The sequence below is a fragment of the Galeopterus variegatus genome, unplaced genomic scaffold, assembly GCF_000696425.1.
Source record: "Galeopterus variegatus unplaced genomic scaffold, G_variegatus-3.0.2 Scaffold696, whole genome shotgun sequence".
Lineage (NCBI taxonomy): Eukaryota > Metazoa > Chordata > Mammalia > Dermoptera > Cynocephalidae > Galeopterus > Galeopterus variegatus.
Genome location: NW_007726807.1, coordinates 127,168 through 149,303, shown reverse-complemented (window position 1 = coordinate 149,303; position 22,136 = coordinate 127,168). Strand labels below are relative to the sequence as shown.

The following is a 22,136-nucleotide window of genomic DNA, read 5'->3' as shown; positions in this document are numbered from 1 at the left end:
TGCTTGCTGTGCCATGTGTTGCCTGGATAACCTTAAGTTCCTGAATATCTCCAAATTTCAGTTTTCTCATCTATAAAATCAGGACAATGATATGTACCTCCCAGGGCTCTCACAAGTATTAAATGAGGTAATATATGTAAAGGCTCTGCAGAGGAGCCATTCCATAAAATATTAGGACTATTTGGTCCTCCTACAGTTTTTAAAGGGTGATTTGGGAATTTAGTGTGATATCATAGTTAATTTGAAGCAATTATAAGAGATTCGATTTATAAAAGGGCTAAATCAATATGAAACTTATATTAAGAATTGTTTAGGTTAGAAGGGCATATTCAAAAAGTATCTTGTCGATACTATAATCAGAAAATGATTAAAAACAGCCAATGTAAATCCTTTTGTATCTTAAGGGATGTACCCCTGCCAAATTTTTCTAATGTAATTAGAGAAACTGGAGACATTCTATCCCATGACTTTCCCCTAAAGATGGGCTTATAAACCCCAGTTACGTTATTAGCTCTCATCAATCTTATCAGAGACGTGAAGTCCAATAGTTTTGAATTAAGTCAAAGAAATTTTAAACCACCATTTTAAGTTGTATAGGTACTGTGGTCTATACAGACTTGTGATGAAATTGGAGTGGTAAACTTTTCCAAAACACCATATTGGTAATCAATTCAATGTGTATTAGAAAGAAGTATGCAGTGTGGGAAGCAAGAGACTTAATGTTCTTTTCAAGGATGATATATGTACTCTCTTAAAATTAATAAAAACTTATCAGTAGACAAAACTTCTGTTACATCAGAAACTGAAAAAGCCTGATGATAAATCAGTAAAATGATACTGGAAAAACAATTATGGCTCTATGTGGTTCTCTGATGTGACTTACAATAACAGTGTTTTAGGATTTAGTGTTCAAAATAGATATATTAGTGTTTTGTTCATCTCTAAGACAGAATAGTTAGCAAAACTATATTCTGCCTTCATGAGATTGTGGTGGTAAAAAAAGTAAACAAGAATAAGAAAACTTTTATCAACTATAAAATGATTCATAAACAGTAACAACAATAATGGTAAACTGTTCTAGATACAACTCCACATTTACTCTTTCTTTTAGAAGACTGAAAACTTCTGTCTTCTGAATAGTATCAGGTACTACATTTAATGTTTAAAAGGTTTATATTCTCTTATAGAAAATAATATTTACAATTTAATAACTTAGTTGGCTTTTTTTACACATAACATTCCCAGATTGAAATACGCATCATTAAAGATAGAATTTCCAGTCCACGTGCCTATTTGACGATACCTGGAGGGCTTCTCTGATTTGAGAGTTTATGATGATGACAAAGGTTTTCTTGAGAATGATGGGACCAGTGCTTTAAGATTATTCAGCAGACCAGCAAAAGGGATGGTTCTGGGCTGGCTGGACTTGCTTCTTTAAGGTCTACCTGCTCTGATTGCCCTCAACCCCACAGGTGTCAGTCTGTCCATTGCTTCGTTCAAGGCTGCCATTGCTCAGCTCCCAATCTCCTTATTTCCCTGGCCTTGACTTTCACTTTAAGGACAGTCCATGAAGGTTTGCTTCTCTCTAGTTTATTCACTCACTCACCGAGGAGTCTAAAATCACTGTTGTATAAATATAAAAAGCTTACTCAAAGGTCACTGTGAATCCTTTGACCACACACGTGTCTGGCATTACATGGAGAATAAAGGCATTCATTTTACTTCCACTTTCAAAATCTTGTATGAGTTCCTTATATTGGCCAAGTCTAACCTAGAACTATATAAGGAGGGGCATTCTGGAGAGGATAGTTCCAGGCTTGGAAGGGAGTGGCGATGAAGCCCAGTTGGATACCAGATGCTTCAGCACAGCAGGGGTGGGGTGAGGACGGGATGAATTGATGCACCTAGAGTATTTAGGACAGTGCCTGGCACGTTGGACATGCTGCATGAACGTAGGAAACACGCAACAGACATGGCTTTGGTGAAATAGACAGAAAGATTAGAAGAAGAGAACAAGCTAAGATTAAAAGACAATACAATGGGATGAAAATACAAGCTGAGGGTGAAAGTGGACATAGTGAGATAAGGAAGAAATTCAAAGACAGATTTTGATGGAATTCACATCTGTATTGGAGGCAAGAAAGAAAAGATTTGACACTGCAGAGAAAGGTGTGCAGTGGAGCTCTCCAGATACAGTGACAGGAATCCCATCTCTGTTAGCTCAAGTGAAAAAAGAGAATTTATTGGTTTGTATAATTGGGAAAGTCAAGCTACCTTGAAGCATAACTGGATGCAGAGACTTTACAGAGACACCAGGACTCTCCCTCTGTCCCATCTCTTGGCTCTGCTCGCTTCTGTGTGATGTCACTTTCAGGCAGACTCTGTCCGTGTGGACTCAAGATGACAGCTGCTGTCTCCAAACTTAAGTCATCCTTACAGCAGTTGATCCCAGAGAAAAGGAGAGCAGTTCTTTATTCCCCAGGCTCAGATCCTTCTAAGTGACACTGGCCCTGCTTGGGTTACATGTCTGTCCTTTTTATCAGTCATGGTTTCCAAGTTGATGTGGTATCTGACTGGGCAGCCTAAGTCATGTGGCATTTGAAAGCCCCACCAAATCGCATGGAGTGAGCGGGGAGCAGTTTCCAAGTAAACAAATGCTGGACAGACACACAAGAAAAACCCAACTAACGCATGTCTACTACAAAGGAAAAGTTTAGGAAAATAATATGTGAGAAAGGGCAAAGAAATAAATTCAGTAAAATAAAAGACAAGAGGAAGAGATCAAACATTTAAATTAATAATTCTAGTGTTCCTATAGAAAAAAACAGAGTCACTATTTGCAGATAAGATTAAATACTGTTATATATCACTAAAAAGATGAAGCAGTTAATACTGGGAACGAGATAAATGTATGAAGATGATAATCATGTGATAACTATTATATGAGAGTACTTTTTACAAAAATTTAATTTAATTTAATTTTACCTCTCAAAATACATTGCACTTGATTTTCATGCCCCTTTACCCATTCCTCTCTGCCCCTTCCCCTCTCCCCCACATCGTATCTGTACACTTGAGTTAAATAGTTCAAGGAATTTTTGTGATTATTCTGTCTTCTTCCCTCCACCCCCACCCTATATTTGTTTGTGTATGTATTTATTTATTAATTTTTAGCTCCCACAAATAAGTAAGAACATGTGGTATTTCTCTTTCTGTGCCTGACTTGTTTCACTTAATGCAATTTTCTCTAAGTCCATCCGTGTTGTTGCGAATGGTAGTATTTTGTTCTTTTTTATAGCAGAGTAGTATTCCGTTGTGCAGATGTACCACAGTTTCCTTATCCACTCATCAGATGATGGACATTTGGGCTGGTTCCAACTCTTGGCTATTGTATATAGTGCTGCAATAAACCCTGGAGTACAGGTATCCCTTTGGCATGATCATTTCCATTCCTCTGGGTATATTCCCAGCAGTGGAATCACTGGGTCATATGGTAGGTCTATCTGTAATTGTTTGAGGAACCTCCATATCATTTTCCATAAAGGCTGCACCATTTTGCAGCCCCACCAGCAGTGTATGAGAGTTCCTTTTTCTCCGAAACCTCTTCAGCACTTATTGTTGTCAGTCTTTTGGATGTTAGCCATCCTAACTAGGGTGAGATGGTATCTCAGTGTGGTTTTAATTTGCATTTCCTGGATGTTGAGTGATGTTGAGCATTTTTTCATGTGTCTGTTGGCCATTCATATATCTTCCTTTGAGAAATGCCTGTTCAGCTCCTTTGCCTATTTTTAAATTGGTTTTTTTGTTGTAAAGTTGTTTGAGTTCCTTGTGTATTCTGGATATTAATCCTTTGTCAGATGTATATTTTGCAGATATTTTCTCCCACTTGGTTGTTTTTTTACTCTGTTGATTGTTTCTTTTGCTGTGCAGAAGCTTTTTAGTTTGATTTAATCCCATTTGTTTATTTTACCTTTAGTTGCCTGTGCTTTTTGGGTCCTATTCATGAATTCTGTACCCACTCCTACTTCCTGGAGTGTTTCTGCTATGTTTTCTTTAAGGAGTTTTATTGTTTCAGGATGTATATTTAATTCTTTAATCCATTTTGAGTTCATTTTGGTATATGGTGATAGATACAGGTCTAGTTTCATTCTCCTACGTATGAGTATCCAGTTTTCCCAGCACCATTTGTTGAAGTGGCAGTCTCTTCCCCAGTATGTAGCTTTGCTGCCTTTGTCAAAGATCAGATGGCTGTAGGTGTGTGGATTGATTTCTGGGTTCTCTATTCTATTCCATTGATCCATGTGTCTATTTTTATGCCAGAACCATGCTGTTTTGGTTATTATAGCTTTGTAGTATGGTTTAAAGTCAGGTAGTGTTATGCCTCCGGGTTTATTATTTTTGCTCAGGATTGCTTTGGCTATGTGTGGTCTTTTGTTGTCCCAGATAAATGTCTGGATAGCTTTTCCATCTCAGAGAAAAATGCCATTGGAATTTTGATGGGGATTGCATTGAATCTGTAGATCACTTCTATATGAGGGAACTTCAGAAAGTTCATGGAAAGATTCACATTAACTTTCAATTCTATTTTTCCATGAACTTTTTGAAGTACCCCCATATTGCCCTGTGCGGTACCTATAAAAGAAAATGATGAAACCTCATCAAAAGGAACAATAAAAGATTTAAGGAAATGGAGGAATCTTCTCCTAGGAAACAATTGAAATATTGTTGAGATATTATCTTCCCCTAAATCATTTTATATGATTAATGCAATGCCAATTAAAATTCCAGTTGTTTCCTTTGTGGAACTTACTAACATGACTCCAACATTCATTACTGAAAGTAAATAGCTAAAAATTAAGAAAATATTTGAAATAGAAGAATAGTAAGGGAATTTGGTTCAACAGATATTATGTTTGAAAAAATACATATAGCGTATATTTAAGAAATGTCTGAGTGAGACAGTGAATTTTAAGTCCTTAATATGGTATGTAATGAATAGCCTAAAATGGAGACCACTATTATTAATATTATTTTTTTCTCATCCTTCGTTTCTCCTCCTCCTTTTTCATTCTCTGCTATACTCTGAGGACAGAGTAGGGAATAAAACATTAAAGCAAATGATGTAAAATCCATCATTGACCCTCAAGCTTGCACCTATCCAAGGTTGATGATTTTCAGGAATCTCTTTCTCTCTCCTTATTCAAAACAATATTATATAGAACACCATATTGTCATGAGAGGACTGAAGAATGGAGGCCAAACTATTGTTCCGATATGGTTGACATTTAGGGTTTGAGTTTATTCAGGAAATAGAATACACAGACACACACACCCCTACATTGACCTTCCAGCCTCTCTTCTGTTGTAACCTTCTTGGTTCCTCCTGGGTTCTGATGGACTGCAGAATGGAACAAACACAAATTTAGCACATTTGAGACATGTCAGATGAGCTTCCCTAAACCCTAGGCAATGGGTTAGGTGTAAGACGATGAGTAATCTCCTCCTGAAACTGTGCTGCCATACCATGTATGTCCCGACATCCTTGCAGAGGGTGAAATCAGAAGCTTGCTACTCTCAAATGTCCCCCTTCCCCCCAAACATCAGCCCCCTTTCCCGTGGAATATTCCCAAGCAGTGATAATCCAGAAGATCTAACTAGTGATCAGGCTCTCGTGCTTTTCTCCTGGGTGGCTTTGTGGTGTCCTCGTGTTTGAATCTGCAGCTCATGTCAATCTTAATATTTGTTTTGAGTCACATATGCCGGCCTCTAATTTGCAATTTACATGGATGATGGGGCCCTATTCAGAGTCCTGCTCCTGCTGCCTTTGTACCTTCACCTCTCTTCACGCAGTCATTAGGCTGAACAGCATATAATTAGGTAACCCATGGAAAGCTTAGATTTCTGAAAGGTGGCAGTTCTTTTCAAAAAGTAAGGGTTTCCATTTTTACCCTCATTCTTTTCTAAACAAAAAGACATTCGCCCCCTGTAGTTTTCATATGAATGTAGTAACTTAGAAACAGTTAGTCTTGTAGGTGGGTAATAATTTTGGTTTGTTTTCACCTGTGAGCCAGTTTTTGTTTACACAGCTTGTGTTTAACTCAGTGTAGGCTGAGATTGATTTGCTATCATTTGCAGATGAGTGTTGCTTTTTGAAGCCAATGAAAATGGCCTGTTTAAAAATCTCTAAAGATTTAAAATTCACCCAACAAAATAACTCAGTTTTTAGCTTATTTTTTGTTTCTTTGTTACTTGTATGCACAAAACCTACCTGAAATTACTTGTTACGATAAAACCTATGAAAATAAAAATACTGAAGAAAACAGGTGTTCTTGCTGAAGTCATACTAGTTGTGTTTAACCTGTGTTCCTTTGTCAGACAGATTCATGATTATAAACGTAGTTTAAAAAATAGTCTCAGTGGTGAGGCAAATGCAAACTCATAAAAGAGTAAATAAAAATGTGTATAAATATTTCATTGAAATAAAATAGTATATTGCATAGGGAGCCAATTGAAGTATTAATGCATTATTATTTCCTACATCTGATATTATTTTTGAAAGAAGTAAGAAAGTGTGAATTTTTTTTAACTCTTCAAGGTTGAAAGGAAAATAACAAGATATATCAGTATCACCTGGGACACTGGTTCATAGCAGTCAACTGGGAATTCATTTAAATCAGATTCTTGGGCCCCATTTACCAAAATTCTGTTATAGAGGATTGTGGATGGACCTCAGGAATATGAATTTTTAATGAGTACTCCCAGATGATACTATTGTTGAAAGTTTGCGTACTGTATTAGAAATACTTGGTTTGCACAAAATGTAATTAATTAATTGTGCTTTTTGCACAGGTGTCCAGTGATACATTTTTGTGTTCTACCTTTCTGTGCTGTGAAAAAATGAAGATGGGTTTTAAAAATGACCATTACTGCATGATTTGCCTTACAACTTTAATAGAATGTATTATAATAGTCTGCTGGTCCCTGGTATATTGCCAAATAGAACCCCAGCTGGCAAATATTGCTTTAGCTCATGACAAATCTCAAGAAATAGGGAAGCAGAAAGACTGGTGGGATGTTGACTATCGGGCATTGTACCAGTTTGATTCTGGTCTCGCCTCCCATTTGTCAGTCGAGTTAATCTAAATGACCAATGTGATCTAAAGTACATCTGGCAAAATTCAGATATTTTTCTCTTTAAATCTCTATTTTCTATGTTTTGGCTTGATTGTGTCTAACATGCATTCAAAGGGAGAATGTTCCTTAATGGAGTTGTTTTTATTTTGGGAGTATCAAGTCACTGCAATGACATTTATTAGATGATAAAATTGTCAGTACCCATGACTAGGCATGAATATTTGAAGACTCCAGTCAGAGGAGGCAGAAGGATGTGGTTGAGCAGGGGAAAGCTGGAGAGCTACAGAGCTTTACCTCCTGTCCTCTCCAAGGAAGTGGTTTTCAATATTTGTGTGCTGGTACTTATCCTACATCCACTGGGATTGAGACTGAATGATGGGCAAGTTGAAATCCCTGATGAGGATATTCTGTATGTGAACATAAACATACACACTTAGATACAAAGACATGCTTATGAGAGCGGTATATGTAAAATCCTTTCAGATTGGTTTTGTGCCTTGTTCTTGGTCTAATATTTCTTAGGTAGTATAAAGTCAGTTCAAGAGTGTGAATGTTAGTGAGACATATGTATAGTATGAAGAGTTAATATATCAATACAAATAAATATTGTGCATAAAAAAGATAAAAAGAAAAGGTGGGTAAGCTCTCTACGCTATTATGGCAAGGATGAATAATGTTATGAACATGCCGAGTAGTAGCTATATGAAATTACTAATTTAATCTTTCTTTTTTTCTAATCAAAACTGTCTCTTTGATCAGATTTCCTATAGAAAAGACGTTCAGGACACGCACACATATAGTGCAGAGCCGGACAGGCCGGATATCAAGATGGCAACCCAGAACTCCAAGATCATAAGCAATGTAATTTCTTTTTCTTAATCTTGATCAGAAATGATTTCTTATTTTTGCAGGAGGCAAAGCACAGCTTTGGTAGTTGGATGGTTAATTTAATTACTGTAATTAATCAATGTGAATGACATCTCAATTTTTTTTCCCTGAATTATCCATTTGATTATGTAAATTATTCAGGTATATGCAGGAACGGCCCAAACTTCACTTGACTATGGCTAGTGTTATCATACTTTTAGAGAAATAAGTACTGTTCGGGTATAAGATCTCATTCAGATGTCTCAGCTTGAAATTCAAGGTTGTCAGTCATCTGGTCCCATATAATCTCTTACCTCACCCTGTTCTAAAGAACTTTGCTTGGCCTCATTCCCATCTTATTGCTGTTAATTATGCAGATTCTCTTCCACCAATACTAACTTTTGTATATTTTCTACATGGCAAAGCTATTTCTTAGATACCCTCCTTAGTTAATACCATTTTACTTAAACATATTGAAAACCCTGGTTAAAAATGGTGATTTAACTAGAACCAAATATTTCAATAACATAGCCTCAACTCACCTTAAAAATCATTAATTACTAAATTCACCTGCATATTAGTCAAACACGGTCAGACCAGTTCCTGAGAATAACCAAAACTGTAAAAGCTATCTATATGCAGAATGCAGGGTCTCAGTTATCCAGAAATTTTCCTTCACCTCTTTTTTCAGTATTTTTACATAAATACAAAGATGATGGTGACTGGACACTTAGACTCAAAATTAATAATTATTTTACTGCAAAAAGTTGAGTTTATTTAAATAATCACACTATAAAGTCAATTCCTGCTTTAGCAGTGAACATTTTAGTGTTGTAAGGGACAATTATACTTTATTTTGGCTAATGTCAATATAATTCTTTTATTGGAAAGTAGAAATACTTAACATTCTCTTGTTTATTCATTTTAGGCAGAATACAAGAAGGGGCAAGGAATAATGAATAAAGAGCCTGCTGTAATTGGAAGACCAGATTTTGAACATGCTGTGGAAGCTTCTAAACTTTCTAGTCAAGTAAGATTCTAGTGATGATTCCACAATGACTTTATTCAGAGATTTTGTTTCTAGCAGCACAGGAAAATATTTCATTTTAGATAATATCTCCAATTGCAAGAATAAGCAGAGATAATGTTTCTGGAACCATTTCAGATAGGATTGCAATAATTATAAATTTCAGCAAAGAAAAAAATTAAGTCTAATTTTAAGCAAAAAACAAAGTTTTCTTTTCTCCATGTTCAATTATGAACCATTTTCAATGAGTTTAGCTATATAGTCACATGTCCTAGGATTTCCAGAAGTCAGCAAGAGTCACACCAAATAATTGTATCTCTGCCTACACACACATACACATTCAAATTTTAACTTAACTAATAAAAATATTCATTTTACCAATTTTTAAGTGCTTTAGTTCAATTACAAAATTAACAAGAGGTGACAAAAATAAAGAAAACTTTGAAACTTTGAAAGCTTATCTAAGAGCATAAAGTGAGATCTGAAAAAGTAAAAAGACATGCCATGTTTTGGCCGGAAGTCTCAATAGATAACAATTTCACTTCTCTCAGAGTTATCATATAAATGTCATGCAATTTCATTTAGAATACAACAGGTTTTTAAAATATGGATAAAATTGTCTTAAAGTTTGTATGGAAAGGAAATGCCTGACAATAGCCTTTAAAAGTATGACAGTGAAGACCCCTGAAGGGGAACTTAAGTTATGAGTTACCGTAAGGTAATAAAAAACTACTAAAATTAAATCAATATGGAAGGATTTAGTGAGAGATAAAATAATCAGTAGGATGGAATAGGGTGTATTGAAATAGATTCCAATATGTATAAAAATTTAATATACTATGAAAGTGTGGATTCAAGTCAATGGGAAAAAGTTGGATTTGTTAATAAATGGTGCTGACATAACTGGCCGTCAATCATGGTAAGAACAAAATTGGATCCAACTCTTAAAACGTATACAGAAATGAATTCCAGGTGGATTAAAGATGTGAATGCAAACAATAAATGATTTAAACATCTTAAAAGAAAGTTCAGGAGACTCTCTGTACCATATAGGGTTAGCAAAGTTGTTCTTGAACAAGACGAGAGATCTAGAAGCTATAAAACAATAGCTGGTTATATTGACCACGTAAAAATTAAAGATTTTTTAATGGAAGAGGTAACATTTGAAGAGTTAATAATAATGTTATCAAACAGTAATTTTTATACATTTATATTGTTTTCAACTTTGAAAATATCCATTTTACAAGTTGTAGATATCTTAATTGAATTACATTTCAGAATGGAGAGAAAATGGTGCTGGAGCAGGACTACCTGGTCGAACTCCTGGTTCTGTTGTTTGCTAGCAGAGTGACCTTGGACAAATTGCTTAATTTCTCTGTCTTCAGTTTTCTCATCTGTGAAATGGGGATGAAAGCAATAGTATCTACTTGTTAGAGTTGTTCTGTGGGTTAAATGAATTACTGTGAGTAAAACACTTATAACGATGCTTGGCCCGTAGAAACTTCACACGGTTTCATAGGAATAAGTATACTGTAGATATTCAGAATGGTTTTCTATTCTACATTTTTAGATGAATTTATGCACAGAATGGAGCAGGAATAGGAGCGATGGCTCTTAGATTCTGGTCTTAAATTCACTCCATTACAATCCTATTTGAGAGTCTTTAAAAGAAAATTTTGTTATTTGAGGGTTTTTTTTTTTCCACATTTCAAATTCAGTCCACAAAACCCTACCATTTGATTGCCCCTTGGGCTTTTAGGCAGATTTGTTTTCAGTCAAATTATTTAGTAACTGAGTGATCAGATGCTGAAGCAGGTTGAACAGCAACTCAGGGTATCACATCACTATAGAAAATGTAATGAGAAGAGAGAACTCACCTCACTTGCCTTCCTTGTAAACCATCAGAACCATGCCCATTAGTCCATGAATGGATCAATTCATTCATGAGGGCACAGTCCTCACAATCTAATCACCTCTTAAAGGCCCCACCTTTCCAATATCATAATTGGATTTCCCACTCTCTTACACTGTTAAAATGGGGGTCAAACTGAGTTTTGGGGGGACATTCGACCCACCTCACACTGTGTCTTAAATACATAGCTAAGGCACTCAGTACCTATTTCTCCGTTTCTCAAATGGTCTTAAAACCTGAAGGGATGTACTTCGCAGTTAGCAAGTGAACCAGTCAGAAGGTAAGAGATGTGACCCATTTAAGCCATTTGGTTATTTTCTTAGTTCGTGTACATGCAAACCTTACAGAAAGAGTGAAGTAAGAAACAGTTGGCTGTCAGTATCTGGACAGTGTGTTTTTTATATAATACAGTTATTTTACTTTGTGGTTAATTAATTAGAGAAACTCTTGAGTTTTTGTTCCTTACGTGTTATTTGAATCAAATCATTCAGAGTACTGAAGATTAGAATAAGATAAATTTCATGACACTTTGCTTATTATGACATTCAATATAAGTATATGAATGACAGATTGATTATTCTTTTTTAGGAATGTACGTTTACTTGGCAGAGCAAAAGCCAGGTTTAATAACAGATAAGAATTTGTCATTTTCATTTCCAAGTAACACCACCCTAGTATTACCTCTGCTCCTAGTGTCATTGTGCTGGGAACCCCAGAGGATGCACAAGCTGTGTGCTGGTTTCTCTGTGCACAAAGATCATATAAACAATTTTGGCCATTTAGCTAATACATAACTAAGACTCTCATGGTGTCTTAGGTTGGAGAATATGAATAACTGAAAGAAAACTTGATGCAAGTCAGCATAGCTAGATCAGCTGATTAGATGTAAATAGCTACCAATTGAGAGCATTCATGGTACATGACCGTCAGTGGGAATGTTTGACTCAGTAAGCGCAGGGGGTTGGTGAATACTGAGTCGCAGGTGTCATTCACATGGAAGTCAGTTGAGTGAATACCCTATAGGCACCAAAAACTTAAGAGAGAGACAAAACCAGTGATTAAAACATGGTGCAAAGTGGCATAGCATGTGGGAGGGTGCAAAGGGATTGAATTTGTGTGTTTAGGGAGGACCAGGTTGCAAAAGCCTTGGCCCTTGTGCCATCTACTCTGCAAAGTAATGAAGGAGGTCTGAATTTATTCCATTTGTGATATTGTTCCTGATTTCAAGACTTAAAATAATAATAAAGAAATAAGAATTTTTCTTGTTTTAGAGAGGACTCACCAATTATTTAGGATAAATGTAAAAGGGAATGTGACTATCAGGAAGTAGTTTTTATCAAATGGAACCACAACAGAAAATATTTCCTGTAAGACGTTTTGAAATATTTCCCAAATGCTGTATCAACATTTCACCGTCTCTCCCATAGGTACTGGACACATGTCCCTGAAGGAGACCATCACCTTATATATGCTTGATTAAAATAGATCTATTTTAATTTAATTATTTTTATTTGCGCCATCCCCAAATTCCTTTTTAAAAAAGGTTTTTTTGCAGGGCAGAGCCTTAAGACATATGAATAAAGGTCCTTTATGAGAATGTTGTCAGAAAAAATGTTATAAGAATTGTAATATTGTAAAAATATTACAAGGGGACAAAACAGCTTACTTTTGCTTTCCAATCAGTGTGACCTTTCCTGGACACAAAAATCAAAGGGGGTGTGAGATGTGAGTAGTTAGGTTTTTTTGTTTTTTGTTAAAAAAACTTATATCTATATTCTGATTAGTTATCATAACATACATTCACATATTTCTCTATTCACGGAGAAAAAAGTTCTACAAAATAAGTTGATAATCCTTTTTTGGTTGTATTAACAATGCTTAAGAAAGAGAAAAATAATTTAGAGTGAATATTGGAGATGATTTTCGTGCTGAATAAATTGTAGCATTAAAGCAGAGAAATTAAAAAAGGACATTAAATAGTCCCAGGACATTTCAGAAAATGTAATTTCTAAAAATGAATTTTCGAATAAATGAAATATGGGAAATGATGAGAAAAACTATGTTACAATTCATGTTCTTTATGTAGAGTAATTCTCTTTGGAAAATTCATATTCAAATTCTGGGGCCTAGGATCCTTTTTCTGAAGGTGGTAAACCTTAAGACATTTGTGCGCTCAGTTTTTAATTGATCATGGATTATAAGAATGCAGAAATGGAAACTGACCTTTGAAAATGTTGATATTTTAGTGCATAATTCTCGTTAATAGGATTTGAGTTCATGCCTAATTGCATTTATGATCAGTGTTCAAGTAGAGCTTTTTTTTTTTTTTAACTTTTATGCCTAATTAAGCTTTATAGAGGGAGGTGGATGCTAGGAATTTAAACTTTGCTACCATTCATTTTTAAGACAGCTTTTATTTGATCTATTTAAAAGTCAAATATGTTTTAAACTTAAAGATAAATGTGCTATTTATTTTATCCTCTTTTTTCTTTCATGACAGATTAAATACAAAGAAAAATTTGATAATGAAATGAAGGATAAGAAACATCAGTACAATCCCCTCGAAAGTGCTTCTTTTAGGCAAAATCAGCTTGCTGCGACACTGGCAAGTAATGTAAGTTGCAATTTATAGAAAATTATTTTCAATATTTTCAATTCTTGTTTTCTTAGAACCAACTGTGCTGTAATTACCGATAGATAGTCAGGATCATGTAATTTCCGAGTAATTTGTACTTGAAAACACAGAAGCACATTTTCTTGAAGCTTGCTTTGAGAAAAAAATGTAATATTATAATTTGCTATTACTGATTACTAATTAGTTAATGGATAGGAATAGCATTGTGAATAAAATTATTATTTCTAATCAAAAGTAGAAATAGATGACAGAGTTTAGGACAATAGTTAACTCATGTAATTATGCCCATGAAATTGTGTTTATTCTAAAGTACTACCTGGTACGTGGCAGCTTATAATGAAATTTTCAGAAATTGTACTTGTAACAGCTTGCGATTTCTTTCTTATTCCTTTTGTGAAGGCTGTGATACTTCTTCATAAGTTTTGTTTTTAAAAATAATCAACATTTATATTACAAAAATGTTTTAAACTCTTATTAGAATTAGGCAGAGTATAAAAACAGAAATATTGAAAAAATTGATCACTTTGCTATAGTTAAAAATGTATAGAGTACCTTTTCAAGTATGAAAATTAAATATTGTCTAACTGTTGCTTTGTTAAATCATTTAAACCCTTCAACTCCCATCATCTCCTTGAGGCTTAGTTTATCTTGCTTTTATTAATGTTTAGAAGGTATTATTATTTGTGTTCAGTAACCAACTTTTGTTTGTTTCAGGCAGTTGAAATGGGTGCTTCTGTCTTTTAGGACCACTGGAAATACCAGAATAATTTCTTTTTCTTGTTTGATTATTTTGTGTATGTGTATAAATGTAAAGGAAATAGAAGTGAAATATACTGAAAGGAACCTAAAGCATAGTGCTGAAAACTCACGGTTTAGAATCAGGTTGCCTGGATTTAAATCCTGTTCCATGACTTAATATTATGCCTTCATCTTTCTGTGCCTCAGTTTCCTCATCTGTAAAGTGGGGAATACTTAAAATACCTAGCTACAGGTGTTGTGGCGATTAAATACTTAATAAGTATATAAAGTATTTAGAAAAGTGTCTGGCACATAGTAAATGCTTGATGTGTTTACTATTGTTATTTTGTTATTATTATTATTATCATTAGTAGTAGTATATTTCCAAAGCAGTAGGTTATATAAAAAAAAAAAAAGGTATATATAGTAATGGGATGAAAAACACCAAAAGCCTAAAATCACCACGAAGTGTAATTGAAATACTATAATAATTTCTAAAGAATAAACTGACTATTCCTTGTTTTTCGAGAGTTTCTGTGAGAATTACTTGATTCTGTTAATATCATCCTCTTTGAATATGTAGACAATAAAAGGGATTATCAAAATATTTTCAAGTCCTTAGAAGTAAAACTGGGTGTTTTTTAAGTCATTCAGTAGTGAATCAGCACCATCTAGTGGCTACTTGTTAATCCACCTGTCAATTTACCACTAAAGAATACTTTATGATGTGTTAAAAACAGAAATGGTAGTGATGCAGAAGCATTAATATTTTCTTCTTCTAGACGGTATTTTGTTCCATGTTATTTTCGTAGGTGAAATACAAGAGAGACATTCAAAATATGCACGATCCAGTTTCAGATCTCCCAAATTTGTTGTTTTTAGACCACGCTTTGAAAGCCAGCAAAATGCTCAGCGGAGTAAGTGGGTTGTTTGACGTCATGTGGCCCAAGAAACCAATGTGCCTGTGGTGCCCATGAGCTCACCTGTGTGCTTCCTTAGACTGCCTGCGTGCCACCCCTCCCTCAGTAACTAACTCATTGCAAAGTTGTGGTCTGTCTGCATAAATCCCACCTGGGCTGTCGCTTTACAAAGGGGGCTCTTGCCAGCTCTTTAGTATCTCTTGAATACATCTACACTTCAAAGTGTCTGTGCAGGCGTTCTTTCTTTCTTCCTCTTTCTTCTGTATGAGATTGAAGCCACTTGAAGTTCAGGCTTTCAAGTTAGGGATCTTTTATTTTACCCAGGCCAGACCAGAGCATCTGGTATTTAGGATGCCTCCAGTAGCATAAAAATGGTCTTTTGTCTAAATTGTATTTTTTTCTGAAAATAAATTCTAAATTGACAGTGTACTTTTAGTCTTTGGATGGTTTCCATGTTCTTTGTCAAAGCAACTAGGAGGAGAGGGTGAGTTCTTCATGTCCTGCAAAAATACCTGTATTATTGCCCAAGTGGTCAGTCCCCCAGAACTCACCTTCTCGGATGCTGTGCCAACCCTTAGTGCATGTGCCTTCACTGGCTCTTGTAACTGATGACCCCGGGTCACATGTAGCTTCGTTTTGTACATCCCAGGAAGCCCCATGGTGATCATGAACTCTAATTTGGCCTTGAATTATTTTCATGCCTTTTTAAATAATCACACACTTACTCATTCACTAACTCAAAATTATCCTAATTTATTGAGTGTCTGCTTTGGGCCAGGCACGGATCAGCTGGAGAAATGCATGTTGGGCGAAACATGAGAGAAAGCGAGGGTGGATGTGCCTACAGTCATAGACTCAGAAATCTGTAGTCAATCGGTTCCCAAGCTATTCAATAATTAATACAGCTTCGGTTTAGCTTTAGAAATGTCTGCACTTGGCTTTGATATATTGAAACTTCTGTTCACTATGATATGTATTATGTGTGTAAAGAGTTCATACAGAGATTATAAACAGATTTTATTTTTACTTGAAACATAATTGATTGTATTTATCTGTGGGGTATAGCACTGAATATCAATACCCATGTGCAATACGTGATGGTCCAATCAGGATAATTACTATATTTATCATTATACAATATCAATTTTTGTGGCCCTTTATCATGTTCTTGCTAATCCCTCTCCCCTTTTCCCACCTCTGGTGGCCTCAGATCAGAGACTTTTTTTTCCTTATTTTTTAAAATTTGTAATTAAAAAAAAAATTCTGGTCCTTGGATGAAAAGTAGTATGTCATTCTTTTCAAGCTGTTGAGCACAAAATATTTCACAAGCCGAGAATTTGCACTTGGGTCCCAGATTTGAATCATGTTGTCTGTACTTTCTGCACACAATCCCCAGTTTCTTGGGTGTCTCTGTTTCAGTTTCGTGTTTTTCTCCATGACTCATAGACATGCTTGTAAAACGATATATTTCTATCCTTTGATCTCACCACTTTCATCACATCCAGTCTCTAGCAACCAGCGATGACCACTGCAGTGACCTTTCCCTTTAACTGTTCTCCATCCATACTGGATTAAATTTACTAGGGACATGGGGATTCATGTGTAAATAAGGCAATAGAAATACCATGATAGTAATTTAAAAATTTGGTAGCTGGAAGAATACATGCCACTCATAGGCAATATTTCTTTTCAAGAATGTTGACCTTTATTTTACAATAATGGTGGAAAAAAAAATCACAGTTTAATATAAATTGTTTCTATCATCTCTTCAACAGAGAAAGCATAGGCAATATTTCTTTTCAAGAATGTTGACCTTTATTTTACAATAATGGTGGAAAAAAAATCACAGTTTAATATAAATTGTTTCTATCATCTCTTCAACAGAGAAAGACTAGCAAAGTCATATGTTATGCTTCTTTTATATATCATTTTTACAGTTTAAATCTTTACTCAGGTGGTGCTTTTGTGTAGATCACAGATTTTTTTTTTCCATAAAAAAATTGTGACTGAATGATCAGTTTATGGGAGAGAAAGTTTAAGACTTAAAAAATGTGTTACTCTGAAGTATTTTCTTACTAAAGTTGTACAGTAATACATCAGCTCAAATTTATTGCAGATTAGAATAGCCTTCTTTATTTAATTGATTTTTAAAATTAATTTTTTAGTTGTACATTTCCATGGGGTACAGTTTGTTGTTTTAGTGTATGCATATATTATATAACGACCCAATCAAAATAGTTAGCGTATCTATCACCTAAGTGTTTATCATTTATTTGTAGAATAGCCTCCTTTTACATTTTAATATAAGGAGTATTAGAATTTTGTTGATTTATGAAAGCAACTTAATTTTATTAAAACACTGAATAAGAGATTGCTTAATAAATAGACATTCTGCCAAAATTAGTTGTCACTTTGTTCTAAACAGCTGTTTTTTAAAGACCTCTAGATGTCTTTGGTATACATCAGAATTCTTCTTAATGTGTAATGTATAGAGTGAAACAAGTGCCTTATGGGTTTGTACAAACATACTCATTAAATTTTTGAGGGAACATGTTCCCCTGGAAAAAGGAGCTTTCATAGTTTTCAGTTTCTTTTATAACTATATAAATTAAAAATATATATTGTGTGTTGCTCTGTATAGCTCCCACTAGGAGGCAACAGAGACTATTATATGGGGAAAAACAAGCATTGCAAATTTCTTTTGCAGATCTTAGTTCAAACAGGTTTTTTGTTGTTTTTGTTTTCATTTTTTTTAAAAATAGGAGTTTCTGAAATACTTTGTATCTAAAATAGATAATTGTGTTGGGAACAATGTCTATTGACCTTTTCTTAGTACATATCCACTATTCTGGACATAGTATCCTAGCTTTAATTGGTTCTGGATTTTACCTCAGTAATGGAATATGCTCTAGCTAGTTAATTCAAGTCATGATTATTTTATAAAAAATATATGATAACTTCTAATCAAAGTATAAGGTCTCTATATTTTCCTACTCCCTTTCAAATGCAGCTTTTGTATCCCTCCACTCTGTGCAAAATTGCCATTTTTATTGAAACCCTCATTGCCTAGTGAGCAGCTAACTTTAGCTTAAGTCTCTGTAGCCGGGAGCCTTGGTGTGTTACCGTTTACTTCTAAGGGTCTTTTCTAAGTAGGGAAAGAGAAATAAGTGTCCGGTCTCCAATGACAGAGATCATGAAGCAATTTCTCTATTATTGCTGCCTGTTGTAGAGGCCTACAGTTGCTAAACTTAGCATCGCTATCCACTCTGGTCTCCTCCAAATTCACTTTTTCACTTTTTCATCTGCATATCTATATAATAACCTTAATCCAATTTCTTCACCTTAAAAATTCAACAGACTGTACCCGGATTCCTCAATTTCTCTTCCATGCACCTCCTACCCTTTCCTTTTCGGAAAATTAGTTGAAACAGTTCTAACACTCTTATTTTGCTTGTGACCCCCAGTCTTCTTCATGGCTGAGCCTTTGTATACGTCTTTTTTCTTCCTTGCCTCTAGCTTTCCTTTTCTTTGTTCTTTCTTCTTTTCTTTCCTTCTCTTCTTGTGGGCACTATTAAACACATCCCTGTCCTGTGGTAAGGACAAGGCAAATTGTCTTGATTTTGTCCACCTTCCCTATTCACAGTAGTTCCATTGCTAGCTTTTCCATAGTCACTCCTTGGGGGTGTAAAATATTCTTCACACTGTGTTCCCAGCTAATTGTCCCCTGAGTGTTTCGTATGCTGTGCACGTTGACCACCTGGAGCTGGTCTATCTCACTTTGTTCATTTATCTCAGCCTCAGAAACCCACTCCACGCCAGCTGACTGCAGATGGGGACTTGATAACAGCTTGGCAGCTCTTGGTGGCTTGTAGTTTTCACTGGCATTCCTAAGTATTAATTGCTCTAATCAGTCTCTTTTATTCTAAGTTTATTTTCATGTTCTGTATTTTAGCGAGAATATAGAAAGCTTTTTGAGGAAAACAAAGGAATGTACCATTTTGACGCGGATGCTGCAGAACACCTGCACCATAAAGGCAATGCTGTCCTCCAGAGTCAGGTACGCGCTGGTTGGGCACCTCCTCCAGGACCCCCAAACCATCCTGACATCCACTGCTCACTGCCCTGTACCTCGACTGAGAATGTGCAGTTGCTGAAAGGAACAGATCCTAACATTGTTTTGTAAAATCTCAAACACCATTTTCTCTCTCTATATATATATTGGGTTGGGGAAGCTTAACCCATGTTTCAATATGAAGGCATTTCATAAAATAAGTTATTTCACCAAATTAAAAACTTACAGCTTAGGAATTAATTAAATATGGTCAACATCGTGATTTAAATTTTTATAGTATACGGTTTCGTCATTCTGAGCTGCAAAATTAATTTTCCAGGTGCAAGGTTTATTATAATTTCTCAGTTTAATTATAAGTGTTATTAAAAAGGGAAAACAATCTTACCAGTGTATTTTATATTAATATTTGTTCCAACTGTGAAATTCTATGTATCCCTAAAAAAACTTAAAAAAAAATATTTTCTTCCTAGCTCTTTAAAGTTGATGTCTATTATTTTTATTCTGAGTTGAAGTAGTTGCAAAAGATGTCATTTCCAGCATCTGTTAAGATAAAAGTTTATGTCACTCTTTTAAATGTATTCTGTGGAACATAAATTCCATACTGATTTTATGCCGAACTTCATTTCTTTCAAAAATATACAAACCAGCTCCTCTTCGTTTGGAAATGTGCATTTTTTTCTTTTTAAATCCTTATTTTTGTTTCATTTTTCCCATAAAATTTTATCTTAATGTACTATGTAATTATGCTTCTGACACTTTTATTATTACTCTAGCATACTTTTCTGCAACAAAAATATGTCTACACATAGGTATTTTAAATTTTGTCTTATTTCCTGTCACTACAAAGTTCTAAGTATTGAAAAATTTCTTTTGGGTTATCATTAACATCATCATTATTATACATCTTAAGAAATAATTTCATAAATCACTATTAAACATAATGATTTTAAGAAAATGCATTTCTGAATGAAGTGAATCATGATCAAAACTTTTCTATGAATTTAATTTAAAAAGATATATTGCTAAAAATCCAACCACTCTGATGCCATCCATATAATTTTTGTTTTTTTTAAGTAGGATGTAGAAACTATTGATGATTTAATAAACTGAAATAAGATGAGGATTGACTGTAATTGAATTAAATAACTCATAATATAATATTATTAAATAATGCATAGTGAAACTGAAAGAAGTCACATGGAAGGTCTGTATGTGTGTTTTACTCAGTGTCTATGGGAAAATCCAGCAGTCCTAGAGAACATTGTTCTCCCTTTGACAGAAAGATGGAGAATCATGCTCATGTTTTTTTCTTGATCATGATGTACTAATAGACATTGAAGCTATCACAGGGATTTTTCTCTCCTTCCCTCCTTACATGTTCATACACATATATGTGTATATATCATGTGTGTATACATAAATAACCCCGTATAAATGATATATACTGTATATTCCAGCTATTTGACAAAATATACAAATACTAGAACTACATTATTTAGTTGTTCTAGATTATTTTTATCCCTTAAAAATTTTTATATATTACCTATTTACTATCTTTGTATGTCATTAATCACAGGGAACCCAGTGTCCAACCTAAATGGCCAGGTTAATATGATTTTAGAAAACAGAACGATTAATTCGGGACATATTTATTTTACTTTGCTCTATTTATGTAAGGGCTTTTCATTTCTATGTGTTTTTTACACTTTTTTTCAATGAAGGTTAAATACAAAGAAGAATATGAGAAAAATAAGGGAAAGTCAATGCTTGAATTTGTTGAGACACCATCATATCAAGCTTCCAAAGAGGCTCAAAAGATGCAAAGTGAGGTGGGTCACTTGGCTTGTTATCAGTTGTTTTATGTACATATAGTTGATATTGTATCATTTGAAAGGAACCAGTAAAGTGACTCAGAATGTTTGGTGGGTCTAGCACTGCTCTGGGCAGATTCACGGACCTGCATTTAGACCCAGCCAACCACTGCCAGGATCTCACCCAGATCATTGAGTTTGTCTGGTCCTTAGTTTTTCTCATTTGGCAGATATGTATATCAAGCCTGATGAGCTCTTAATGCCCCCTCAGCCCTAATATTCCATGATTATGTAATTGATGCTTTCAGATTGTGTCAATGTAAAACTATGATGAGTACGTATAAAGTCAAAAGGAAAAGAAGAGCTGCTTGCTTTGTTTATATATATTTTTGCAATGACAACAGAACTAATGTTTATTAAATGCTCTGTGCTAGGTCATAAGCTAAGTGCCTTATATATATCAGCTCATTTAATTCTCGAAGTAATGATGCTAGGAAGATATTATCCCTAGATTTATAACATATTCACTGAAACTAATTGTCTTAAATAAAATTATGTATCTAGTAAATGCCAACATGTTAGGAGTGGGTCAAAGTTATGAATGACTCCCTTTTCTCTGTCAGCTTATTTAATTGATTCTTTTTTTTTTCTTTCAATTTTAAGTAAGACTTTTTTCTACATATCCATTATTATCCTAAGATAATGCTAAGTCACATCATATATTCCCCACACTGGTTTTTCTCTGTCCCAGTGAGACTTCTTCTGTTTTTTTCACCCTTTTTTGGGGACCAGACTTAGACAAGGTTTTGTCTGTAGCCAATATCTAAATTCTCTAGGTATAATGGAGTGATTACTTCCAAGGGGCATAAATAGTGGGCTGTAGTATGAGTCAATTACAACCCTGTGCTTCATGCTAGGCATACTCAATGGACAGGATCTTTTCTGTTGCCCATCAGAAACATCAAAACAAGGAGAAATGGTAACTTATAGACAAAAAAAAAAAAAAAAAAAAAAAAAAAA

The 22,136-nt window shown here is 34.6% G+C and overlaps 1 protein-coding gene across 1 annotated transcript in view; it reads left to right on the top strand.

Moving 5' to 3' along the window:
* NEBL (nebulette) overlaps positions 1 to 22,136 on the top strand; it is a 110,369-nt gene that overhangs the window by 20,425 nt on the left and 67,808 nt on the right. The window contains 6 exon segments of the mRNA XM_008571523.1: positions 7,894 to 7,995; positions 8,930 to 9,031; positions 13,441 to 13,554; positions 15,126 to 15,230; positions 19,186 to 19,290; positions 21,027 to 21,134. Of these exon segments, the coding sequence (XP_008569745.1) occupies positions 7,894 to 7,995; positions 8,930 to 9,031; positions 13,441 to 13,554; positions 15,126 to 15,230; positions 19,186 to 19,290; positions 21,027 to 21,134 (636 nt within the window).